At 32.0% G+C, this 13,299-nt stretch overlaps 1 protein-coding gene across 1 annotated transcript; it reads right to left on the minus strand.

Annotated features, from left to right (window-relative positions):
- Positions 1–2,348: 2,348 nt before the first annotated feature.
- On the minus strand, positions 2,349–8,178 carry LOC143057759 (uncharacterized). Its single transcript, XM_076231149.1, has 3 exons — positions 7,608–8,178; positions 5,122–5,337; positions 2,349–3,674 (listed from the first exon to the last, which is right to left on the minus strand). Exons 1-3 carry the CDS (start codon positions 8,056–8,058, stop codon positions 2,989–2,991), a joined length of 1,353 nt encoding a protein of 450 aa, XP_076087264.1. The 5' UTR covers positions 8,059–8,178; the 3' UTR covers positions 2,349–2,988.
- Positions 8,179–13,299: the final 5,121 nt, after the last annotated feature.

A 13,299-nucleotide genomic window follows, 5' to 3' on the forward strand; every position in this document is an offset into this window, starting at 1 on the left:
ATGTTCTATTTTTAGACATCGCAGCCATCTTGGTTGGTTGGCTGGGTCACCGGACACATTTTATAAACTAGATACCCCAGTGATGATTGTAAACAAGTTTGGTTTAATTTGGCACAGTATTTTCAGAGGAGAAGATTTTTGTAAAAGTTAACCGACGACGGACTTCATAAGTGATGGGAAAAGTTCACTTGGCCCTGCGGGCTTGGTGAGCTAAAAATAGGAGTAATATGCAAATGAGTACGCCTTGTCAATAAATAAACCAGTCGTAATATCCTTACATAATACTACACTTATTTTAGTTCAGTGTATTAACCTAAGCTGTGTACTTTTGTGTATTTGATACAAACTTCTGTACTGTTGATTTTATTTCTTATTGTTTGACAAAAAACTTGAAATATTAACCATTGAAGAAGCTTATATAGAAATAAATACATTTTAGGCAGACATTGGCTCAAATAAGTTTAAGTTTAAATAAGAATTATGTCACAATTATTTTTTCTTGAAATAAAAATAGCCTTCTATACTAATCATTGATATTATGTTGATAATCCTAAGTATAAAGCTAAGATTTAAATTTAATACAACTGTCACATAAACTTAACATTAACCAAGATAACTAAACAAAGACCAATGAACCTTGAAAATGAGGTCAAGGTCAGATGAACCATGCCAAGCAGACATGTACAGCTAACAATGCTTCTATACAACATATATAGTTGACCCATCACTTATAGTTTAAGAAAAATAGACCAAACAAAAAAACTTAACACTGTGCAATGAACCGTGAAAATGAGGTCACGGTCAATTAAACCTGCGCGACTGACATAAAGATCATAAAATATTTCCATACACCAAATATAGTTGACCTATGGCATATAGTATTAGATAAAAAGACCAAAACTCAAAAACTTACCTTTGACCACTGAACCTAAAAATGAGGTCAAGGTCACAAGACATCTGCCCGCTAGACATGTACACCTTACAATCATTCCATACAACAAATATAGTAGACCTATTGCATATAGTATGAGAAAAACAGACAAAAACAAAAAAATTTAACTATAACCACTGATCCATGAATATGAGGTCAAGGTCAGATGACACCTGCCAGTTGGACATGTACACCTCACAGTCCTTCCATACACCGAAGATACTAGCCCTATTGCTTATAGTATCTGAGATATGGACTTGACCACCAAAACTTAACCTTGTTCACTGATCCATGATAAGGTTCAGGTCAAGTGAAAACTGTCTGACAGACATGAGGACCTTGCAAGGTACGCACATATCAAATATAGTTATCCTATTCCCTATAATATGAGAGAATTCAACATTACAAAAAAATTGAACTTTTTTTCAAGTGGTCACTGAACCATGAAAATGAGGACAAGGACATTGGACATGTGACTGACGGAAACTTCGTAACACGAAGCATCCATATACAAAGTATGAAGCATCCAGGTCTTCCACCTTCTAAAATATAAAGCTTTTAAGAAGTGAGCTAACGCCCCCGCCGCCTCCACCAGATCACTATCCCTAGGTCGAGCTTTCTGCAACAAAAGTTGCAGGCTCGACAAAAATTATTGTCTTTTGAACTAAAATATAAATTATAATACTGTAATTTAACTTAAAAAGATTTTAATGTTATTATCCAAGGATAAAGGTTTTGAGATTTCAAAATTTCTGATAGAACATAATACTTAATAACTTAGTAATGCTCACATTATTATTATTCACCATGTATTATACTTTCCTTTTATTTCACAATTTTCATTAATTTATTTGATTCAGTATTTCCAATTTCAGATTCTTCCAAAAAGCACAAAACAAGCTAATTATCCCTGAATATATGAAGCTGCCATGTGTCCAACTCTTGCAAACTAAAACCAAAGAGCTAAATTTTGAAAAAAAAAATCCCATGATCCTTCAAACAAAGCATTACAGGTATTTCTATTTAAGCCATACCAACAGTTTTACACCCATAAGAAAATTTAGACCTTGCTTATTTCAATTTACACCAGGTTTACTGCTTTTTCTACGCCCGGAACAACTACAAATTTATGTTTCCTGCTCCCTTACGCCTGGATCTAGACACGTAACTACCACTTACGCCTGGTTTACTCCTTGTGTGCCTTATAATTTCGTACAGGATCATTAAGTCGTTCTAAATTACTGACATCTTCCCAATTTTAGCATTTTAGTTAAATTTTAGGCAGTTCCCGCCTTAAATGAAAGTGTTCATTCTTGATATTGAAATGTAAGTTGTATTTGATGATAAAATATTTACGGTATACAAATACAAAATAGTTTGTTAGCACAAAACTATTACAATAATTGGCAACACAATATATTGTTAAAAATCGTCTTTATTTCATTTTCAAGTTATAAAAAAAATTCCCATATTCATGATATTTAATTTTAATTTTAATTCTTTCTCTTTGAATGCAAAACAATATTTTACATTTATCTATCCTCCATAAATATTAATTTATCTGTACAGGTAAAATTTTATTCTAATCAAGCTGGTACAGATTGATTTACGACCTTCTACTTGGATATTAAACAGGTTAATATCACAGCAGGTGTTTATTACACTGGGACAACTGTCCGACCAATCTGACATCTAGACCGATTAAGACATCCATAAAAATAAGTCTCTACCCGTACTGTAACATATAAAAAGGTTGAGGATGAACAACGGATCAGTCTCTTTCATTTTTGACAAAAAACATCTGAAAAGTGAAATTTTTTGGCATATTTGATAGATTTTTCATATTTAAGCTTGAATCAGAACATTTTTGATGACTAAATCAGTTTCAATCTTAAACTAAATAAAATGAATCAACTGAAATAGACACTTGAGTTTTTAGAAAGTGTCCAAAATCTTTCGTCTGATGGACTTGAAATTTAAGGCCAAATCAGCCCTTACCAGATCTACTCCTTTGTTCAAGCATAAGTTTCTTTTTGTATAACATTATGATACATTCATTAGTACTCAACTGGCAAAGACTTTTTAGGTGGGCTTACATTTAAATACATGAAGTCAAAGTCGAATTCCTGCTCTTCCATTGGCTGGAACTTATCCTTCATTTCTAAAGTAGACTCTATATTTTCTAAAACATCTTTGGGTAGTCTCCCTTTAAAGTCACACGTTCCTGATAACAACTGGTTATCTTCCAAGGATAAGGAAGGCTGAATTGATGCATGATTAATTGTCATCCAAAGTTTAAGAACTGATGACATATTTAGTCTATACAATGGTGGTTTGTTGAAAGGTCCATCCCACAAAGGTATTGGTAAGCCACTGTTTCGTAAAAGAATATCTCGTTCAGAATCATAAAGATATATATCAAATGAAGTTCCATCGGCTGCAATCAGTGGTAATAATGACACATTTGTAAACAAACCCCCCTTTTCTTGTCTACTTTTCTTCTGATGCATAGAAGAAGTAATAGCAGTGGCAATGATTTGAGATTTGTTATACTTTTCCCTTAAAGTTAAATCATCAGGATTAAAATCAATGCTATGTTTATCGTGCAAAATATTTGGCCCCTTTAGATATGCATAATCTGCTGACTCATCCTCTGGTTTTGGTGGTATTACAATGCTACAGTGTACTCCTCCTATCGGGAACACCATAATGTCAGGTTTGCCATACCATAGCAACTCACTACCTGTAAATCAAAAGTTACTATTCATTATTTCAAACAGTTGTTATAGGAACATCAAAACTCTTTGTTTTCTATAAATCATATAGTCTTCACATTTTAAGACAAAGGTAAATTATGTATAAATTGGAATTGACCATAAGCAAAAAATATATATATTGAATTTTGGGGAGGACCGTAAATAATAGATTATTTTATTGCATAGAATCGGTTTGCATCTGCCACTACATGTATTTAACTACCACCTTCTGCTCTTCACAATTTTTATATCTGTTTTTTTTTTTCTTTAGAAAACACTCCTACAAAGGAATGTTTCAACTAAATTCAAAGTTGATAGGGACCTTTTTACTGTAAAGATTTTAACAAAGAAGGTAAAAATTCAGTTTTATATCAACCCTGCCGTCAATTTTAGATGTTGTACTATAAAAATGTCAATTAACTCATTTATACAGTTTTCCGATTTCGACACAATGAGGATGTACAGATTTTTTTAAATCAAAATTATTTTGGCAAACTTTTTAACTAACCTCTAAAGGATGACTGTGTATGTTTGGTCCCAATTTGCCTAGGTGCTTTCAGATTTTATAAATTGGTGAAAATATTAATTACTTTAATTGAAGAAAAATGTATTGCATTTGTATTGCAATAGTTTATACTCCCCTAAAATAGCATAAATAACCAGATAAGTGAAAGCCTGTTTCTAGCACTAATATTTTTAACTGACCATAAATAAATGTATTTTTGTATTTTCAGTGTTGAGTGTTCCATCAAGTCATTGTAACACTTGTTTCCTCTCCCCCGCGCCCCCATCCCCAATGGCATAAGTTATGCATGAACTCAAAGCGTAGCAATACTAACCATGTATATATACTAATAAAAGCACTTTTCGAGTTAATCACTGGTCAATATAACATCAAGGAAGGGCGGTAGATGAGACTCAGAGTCACTGCTGATGGTACTTGTAACTTTGGTTTTTTTTAGCCATGTTAAAATGTTTCAATTAAAGTAAAGTTATTTTAGCATTTCAGATATATAATTCAATTTGAATTGAAGACCGCATTTTCGTAAATTAGTAAATGTAAGGATAAAGCTCTGTTGCATGAGAATACTTCAGTTATACATATTGTTCATATTTATTGGAACACATTGTAAACTTGGTTTACAATTTGTATACTTGCAGATTCATAATAAAGTATTACAATTGGACGACTCATTTACTCCAGAAAATGGCCCATTATTAATACCACGCCTAAAGTCTTTGTGATTTTTAGTGACTTACAAAAAAAGTATATTCACCCAGGTTGGCGATTTATTGGTGTCCCATTTTTTCCTTCAACATCATCTCGGACTAGGGAGTAGCACAAAGAGACAACTGAGCTGGTGTGGTTTCAGGGAAAGGGAGAGCTAATAATCACAAGGATAGTTAATGTTTAAATACTGTACAGTATCTTACCAAATCCAGTATTGCTGTACAAAATTTCCTCTCCACACTTCTTGGAGCAATTACAGTATACATGTACAGGTTCTCTCTTGGTATCATTTGTTACGTAGTATGTTGTCCCAACCCTAGGAGCTGTAAGTCTAGAAAAGAGATGATTGGCCATGATAACACTTATTTCTGTCTTGTCATCAATGGTGAGGATCTTCCTTAAGCACTCCTCATGATGGTCTGAAAAAAGAATCTTAATTGTCAATTTCTTAATCATGTTTATATTTAGAGGAGTGTGCAGAATTCTCACTAAGTTTTTTTAAGTCGAGTTCAGGGACTTTTGGCCATTATCATGATTATATGTACTTCAGTGGTCATGGTGGTTGTTGTTTGTTTATGTGTTGCATATTTGTTTTTTGTTTAATTTTTACATAAATTAGGCTGTTACTTTTCTCATTTTAATTGTTTTACATTGTCATTTAGGGCCTTTTATAGCTGATTATGCAGTAAGGGCTTTGCTCATTGTTGAAGGCCCTACGTTGACATATAGTTGTTTATTTCTGTGTTATTTTGGTGACAGGTCTCTTGTGGAGAGTTGTCTCACTGTCAATCATACCACATCTTCTTTTTATATATACATATGTTTAGTTTATTTCAATCTTGATGCATCTTTGTGATTTCAGACAGATTTTCATGAGTCCAGGACTCATGGACTTACCTTAGTGAGAACCCTAATTAATGCAGAGACTGGGTACCGAAAAACAATCTTCATTTTGGGGCCTTTTGTTACATCAGACTATATGGTGTGGATTTTGCTCATTGTTGAAGTCAGTACAGTTATCTATAGATGTTAACTATTGTGTCATTTGGTCTCTTGTGGGGAGTTGTATATTGGCAATCAAAATTGTTATCAAATGCAACTTCAAAGTTCAACAGATAAATATTTTCACTATTCTTTGTTTTATATATCATGTATATATAATAAAACATCATGACTAAAAAGTGTAAAACTGTAATTTAGTTATTTTTGAAGTTTTAAAAAATTACATGGTAAATAAATAAATAAAGTATGTATATACATGTTTATAACACAATATGTTTAATATAAAATATAAGTATGACTGAAACTACTATCATTACAGTGATTTTTCTAACTTTTTTCAAATAAGGTCTGGGATCTAGGCAATTAGGAAAATGTGTTGTATTACCTGTGAATTTGGAAAAAAATGATTCATTGTTTTCATCATAGTTTAATGAGGTTACATGTATTTATTAAAATTCCAAATTTCTTTTACATGTACTGTACATGCTGCATGACCAAATCTAGCTTAAGGAGGCTTGCGGGTATAAGATTTTCAGGAAAAAAATAAACTTTTATTTTTCATTACAAATTTTATTTATTACCTTAAGTAGTTGTTACTTTATCATGTGGTACAAAAATTATTCCAAAAAATCAATTCGTGTTGGCCCCAGGTGACTTTGAAAATGTTTATATCATGAAAAAAGCTCCAAATTATCTCCCTTTGGTGCAAAAATGCTATTTTTTGTCATTAAAATTGAAATATCTTTTTTTACTCATCGGTGACCTATATTTTTTATTATTGTTTTTAAATAAGCTATACATTAACTAAATAATTGTAAAATTTATGCGATTTCTGTAATTAAATTCGTTTTTTATTTCGATATTACCTCTTTTTCCCCTATTAGTTCAACAGAAAAAAGGTACCTTTACAAAAATGTATGCTTCTTTCGAAGTCAGATTGTGAGCGTAAATGATCGGTGACCCCCCTTTTTGATTTTATTTTTCTATTAGGTATAAGATATAGTTCATTTATAGAAAAAATTGGCGAAATCTTATATTAAATAAAAAATTTGAATTAGACCCCCTTAACATATAATTTTTTCTTTCTTTGTGCATTTAAATATATATCATCAGGTTTTTCATACTATTGATCAAACTTGATTAACTTGGGAATTTTCAGTGTTCATTTGTGAAAAAAATTGGGTTTTTCTAAATTCGGAATGGAGCCTATATCCAGAACACAAAAAAGGCAGGAAAACCACTGTATTGCATGGCCAAAATGACTAACATACATGTACCTACATGTACCAACTGTCACTATTTGTGAGGGATTTCCCCATGAAAGCTCCCAAATGGAAATTTGAAAGAGCAATTATGTCCACAATTTTAAACAAAACAGTTAATTTGACAATACAATGTATGGCTATATGCTTTCAAAGGTAGGCCTATGGAGAAGCGAAAAAAACAACAACATTAAGATGCATTTGACACCCCCTTTGAAATTTTTAGGACTATAAGACCCATCTTGCACGCATTTTGAAAGATTGGCAATTATGGACCAAGGCCGAAATTGGCTCCATGAATGAAATATCTTGTTTCCCTGTTTGTGTAGGTTTTAATGTTGCTAAAATTTAATGTATTTCAGTGTGTATGTACAATGTACATGTTGGAATCTATTATCTTTACATGTATACATATGTACTAGTACCTTTCTCACAAAGAAACCCGGTCACAAAAGCATCTAAGGCATACTGAAGTAAATATCTGTTATAATGAGCTTTCTCAACTTTTATGTTGTCTTCAAATGAAATTGAGGTTCTGTTATTGAAACATTTAAGTGCATGAAACCCATTGCAAAACATAGAACTGAATGGTATTAAATGGGTCTTCACTTTTCCTCTTTTTAAATTGTTTTTATTAACAGACGATGGCTCTCGTCTCCTTCCAAATTCGTCTTTTAAATACTGGACTGTAGTAATGCGTGCTTTCGAAAAGTTATCACCTAAATACCAATTCCTACAACATAACGGCATGAACACAGTTTCCTCATAACCAGTCAGTGCATCTGCTAAGTAACGTCTTACATCGGATGAATAAAACTTGCGTTCAGTGATATTTGGGAATGATTTAGACCTGGCAACCCGTGAAAAAGAGAACATTCTAACAACCACAATTATTGTGTAGAATATGCAATATGCCGTATAACTTTAGCATGGTTTGGGATCATTTTGTCATAATAACAAAACACAAAAAAGTGACAACAAGGGGGATAATCCATTTATTTAAAACTTGACCGGACACGGACACGCAGATTTCCGGATGATTTCCTATATTGCTAAAAATTAAAATTTGTAACTAAGTTTATTGCTAAGAACAATTGAAATTGATAAGTCTTCAGCAGAATATTTACTTAATTAACTGACAACGATAATAGCTATACTAATAGATAGATGGATAGATAATTTTATTGACCAATCATGGTGCCCAAAATTTGAGCTATACAATCAAATGAATTACAAAATAAAGCACAGAAAATGATTAGAATGATTAAAGTACAATTAAACAAAAAAAAAACCACATGTATACACATTTACACTAATTAACCTGATATAAACCAAGTTATTGACAAAACATAGTTGTTATGGGTGCCACTGTGACCTGGAGAAATTACATAAATCTTTAGGATAGTTCTAGGTCTATGGGAGACAACTCCTGATCAATTTTAATTTATATATATATATATATATATATATATATATATATATATATATATATATATATATATATTTTTCTTCTTCTATTTTTTTTTTTTTTTTTTAAACTTCAATATTTTCTATAATTTTCTTTCGTTCTTCAAAAAGGGAGTGCAATAAATTAGATAAGTTTGAAGTAACAAACAAATCTTCAGATGAAAGAATCCAAACAAATTTCATTTCATCAGATAATCTTGAAAAATTTTTGAATTTAGAATTTAAATTAGATAGATGTTGAGATCTAGTATCTTTTAGAACAGGACATTTTAAAAGAAAATGTAGTTCGTCTTCAACTGCGTTCTTACATAGCTTACACTTTCTGTCTTCAGCTTTAATTCCAATATACCTCCCTCTTTCTATTTCAAGATCATGACAGCTAATTCTAAATCTTGTGATTATTTGCCTGTCTTTTTTTGAATTCATTTTTAAATATGGTTCAAACATAAAAATATTTTTAAATTTTCTGTAAGTTCTTAATTTATTGCCAGATTGTAAATTAGTACACTTCCCAGAATTGCTTTCTAAACTCGCTAACCAGCTTTCTTTAAATTTAATAGTTAAAGATGTTTTTACTTTTTTTAGAATATGGTTTTGTTTAAAGTTTGACTGGTTAACAAATAGATATTCTAAGTCTAGAAATTTAAATATATGTTTAATGCTTCCTATCCAAGATTCCTGGTTATGTTTGTCCATAGAATGAGATAGATTTATGGCTTCCCTTAGAATAATATTTGAAGGTTCAATATCTTTCATAAGATGGATCCAATATTTTACCATATTCATTATTACATAATACAGTGTAGGGAGTGAACCTAGTTCTCCTCTACATGCCATATTTGATGTTTTTATATTAACTCCAAGTGAAAATTTACAAAGCTTAGTATGAATTTTCTCTAGTACAAGATAATCAGTTTCTTTTGATATAAAGTTATCCAAATGTATTTGTTTCTTATGTGGTATATAACCCCAAATTTCAGATCCATACAACAAGATTGGTCGGATTGTATGGTTATAGATGTGTAATAAAGTACTAGGTTTTGGGCTTTCCACTGAAAAGGTCTTTCTTAATTTGAAATATGCTTTCATTCCTTTGTTGTAAAGTTCTTTCTTTGCTATTTGGAAACTCCCAGATGATGAAAAATTTATACCTAAGTATGTGTAGTTCTGTACACATTCTAAAGTCTGGTTAATAGCTACTATACATTGTAGTTCTTTATTTTAAAAGCACAAATTACACCCATAAGAGGACCAAAGACATGACAATTACACGTAATAACAACAAATGAATATAGTATCACATAGTGTAGAAAGTTCCTGTATTGATTGATTTCCATATACTGGAAAAACAATTTTTTTCAAAAAAAACCGTAGCCCCCCCCCCCCCCCGGAAAATAAAATGGTTGCTGCCTAAATGAACTGGAATTGAAAAAGACCCCAACAAGAATAACAAAGGCCAGAGGCTCAAGACGGTCGCTGTCGGGGATAAACATGTTTTGAGAGATCTCAACCCTGCTTATGTTGAATAAACGTTCACCGCAATACGTAAAACTCAATTCAAAAGAAGTCCGAGGCATACGTATTTATGTATAAGAGGGGGGGGGCAAGGGGTTTAACTGTTATGCTGTTATGGGGCAATTTAATTCTTTGTTATCTGTTATTCTGAAAATATATTTGCTGTTAGCTGTTATTGTCTTATTCATTGTTAGCTGTTATTGGACTATTAGGTTTTTTGTTATCTGTTATTGTGATAATATATTTGCTGTTAACTGTTATTGAAAATTGGAATGTTATTTTTTTTGACAGCCCATATTCGGTAGAAATTGAAGATTATTGAACATTGGGGTCTACCACTAGTAATATGGTGGTCCCGTATTCGGCGAAGGATTTCATTAATATATACCCAGATCAACACATAAACATATTAATATCAGTGAAATCCAGGACAATTACAGTATATCTTATGATTATCCTTTGTAATAAAATCCATTTTTTATGAACATGTAGCTTGCTGTTCGGTGTGAGCCAAGGCTCCATGTTGAACGTTAAAGGCTGTTTTTTTTACCTACACTGGTTTACTTTTATAAATTGTTACTTGGATGGAGATTTGTCTCATTGGCACTCATACCACATCTTGCTTTATCTATGTATTTAGAATTTATTTTGTATGGGGATAATGTTCCTTGTTTCCCGTACGTACATTCGAGCATTTCTTAATATGACAAAAAGGAAAGTATATGGCCAGGGATATCTGATGAGGATCTCAATTAAGAACTACATGGAGGTCTTTACTACAAGTTAACATTTTATATAATAAAGTACACAGACTCAGATTTGTGATTCTTTTCAAAGCAGAACCAAAAACATTGTACAATGAAAGTTCAAACCAAGGATTTGTATAGTAAGACAAATCCTTGTTCAAACCATGTACTGCCCGGTTCCGAAGCTGCACATAACTCATTACAAACAAAGATGTATTTCGTCTTTAAGCCATTGTTCCATTACTAAACTATGTATTCTACTTACTAGTACACTTGGTACACTCAAAAACCTGATAATAAGATGTTCAAATAAGGCCTTTGAAAATAGTGGAATAATTGGAGTGTCAAAATTATTTTGAAGTACTTGATAAATTGCATGCTTATAATTTGTGCTTTTGATTTTTCTACCCTATATACCACTGTGTCTCGTAGTCTTATTAAAAGAAAAAAAATCCCACACCTCATGCATTGAACGTGCATTTAAAAAAAATTCAGAATGCAAATATATATATTCAAACTTTTTCAGGTCATTTTTTAGTAATAACAAACAAAAGAACTATGTCAATTGGACCTGCTTTGATACCATAACTGCCCTTAAATTTTTACTAGATATCATTTTTGTCTGCTATGGAGTTTACGTATATTGTCAAGCTATCAGAATTCCAATGTGGAATAACTGTGCACCACTTATTGTTGGCATGTTTCTGTTTTGTTATGAGTTACAATTAATGAAAAAAATCAGCAACGGAAGGGATTGTGCTTGATTTTCATATGATGGAGACATAATCTTTTAATCAGTCCAGGACCTGACTTATTTTAATATTTCATTTACTGTTATCTGTTTTTGTCCATTTTAATTCCATGTTATCTGTTATAAGCCAAATCAATTTGCTGTTATGCTGTTATTGGGACCCCCCTTGCCCCTCTCGTATAACTGTGTATTTTGTATGTTGTACTATTGTTTGTTTCTTTGTCGTTTTCTTTTTTTATGTATAGCATTGTCAATTTATTCCCGACTCACGAGTTTGAATGTCACTGACTTCGGTATATTTTGTCTCTCTTTTACTTTTCACCTACACTTACTTACATCTACTTCATTTGAACTCTGGTGGACATTTGATTGTCGCATTTGGAATCATACTACATCTCCTTTTTAGTTCACCTGGGCCAAAGGGCCAAGTGAGCTTTTCTCATCACTTGGCGTCCGTCGTCAGTCGTCCGCCCGTCGTCGTTAACTTTTACTGAAATATTCTCTTCTGAAACTACTGGGCAAAATTTAACCAAACTAGACTACAATCATCATTCGGGTATCTAGTTTGAAAAATATGTCCGGTGACCCGGCCAACTAACCAAGATGGCCGCCATGGCTAAAAATAGAACATAGGGGTAAAATGTAGATTTTGGCTTATAACTATGAAACCGAAGCATTTAGAGCAAATCTGACATGGGGGTTAAATTATTTATCAAGTCAAGATCTATCTGCCCTGAAATTTTCAGACGAATCGGACAAGCGGTTGTTGGGTTGCTGTCCTTGTATTTGTATTTTTTTATGGAAATTTTGCCGTTTTTGGTTATTATCTTGAATATTATTATAGATAGAGATAAACTGTAAACAGAAATTATGTTAAGCAAAGTAAAATCTACAAATAGGTCAACATGACTAAAATGGTCAGTTGACCCTTTTAGGAGTTATTGCCCTTTATAGTCATTTTTTACCAATTTTTCGTAACTTCATTTTTTGTAATCATATAACCAATTTTGACATGCCAGTAGTTTTGAAGCTTGCAATAGACGCCTCTTATAACATATTTCTGTAAACTTAACGACAGGAAATATAATTTAATAACAATATCTGAATGTATATATAATCGAATGTAGTTTGGCATTGTCTAATTTTCTGTAAGATTAAGGATGTTACAGAAAATCACTTATATAACCCATACAATAGTAGTATATCGCTGTTTAATAGTCATAAATCGATTAAGCGAAAACAAATCGACAAACTAAAACCGAGGGAAACACATCAACTATAAGAGGAAAACAACGGAACAACAGAAACACTGAACTGCAACAAAAACAAACGCCGACATATATAGAAATGAACTGTTTGATAACAACTGTTATATTGCTGACTTGGTACAGGAAATTTTAAGAAAAAATGGTGGGTTGAGCATGGTTTTATGACTAGTCAAACATCCCCTTATATGGCAATGTTAAAAATACCGCTAAAATGACAACACTACGTGGCAGAAATACAGTACAAACGCAAGAACACTCAACACAGAGAAATACAATAAATAATACAATCTTTTAGTACATTACAACATATAGACCGCAGAATAATAACGGATACCTCCTATGAATTTACGACAGCACAACAGGACACCAC

The sequence above is a fragment of the Mytilus galloprovincialis genome, chromosome 13, assembly GCF_965363235.1.
Source record: "Mytilus galloprovincialis chromosome 13, xbMytGall1.hap1.1, whole genome shotgun sequence".
NCBI lineage: Eukaryota > Metazoa > Mollusca > Bivalvia > Mytilida > Mytilidae > Mytilus > Mytilus galloprovincialis.

Bases quoted from the DNA above. Each gene is read 5' to 3' on its own strand.
- LOC143057759 (XM_076231149.1), bottom strand. From the start codon at position 8,058: ATGTTCTCTTTTTCACGGGTTGCCAGGTCTAAATCATTCCCAAATATC. The intron at 5,338-7,607 runs GTACTAGTACAT...TTCTTTTTTCAG, and splicing joins CGGGTTTCTTTGTGAGAAAG to ACCATCATGAGGAGTGCTTA. The intron at 3,675-5,121 runs GTAAGATACTGT...TTTGATTTACAG, and splicing joins GTACAGCAATACTGGATTTG to GTAGTGAGTTGCTATGGTAT.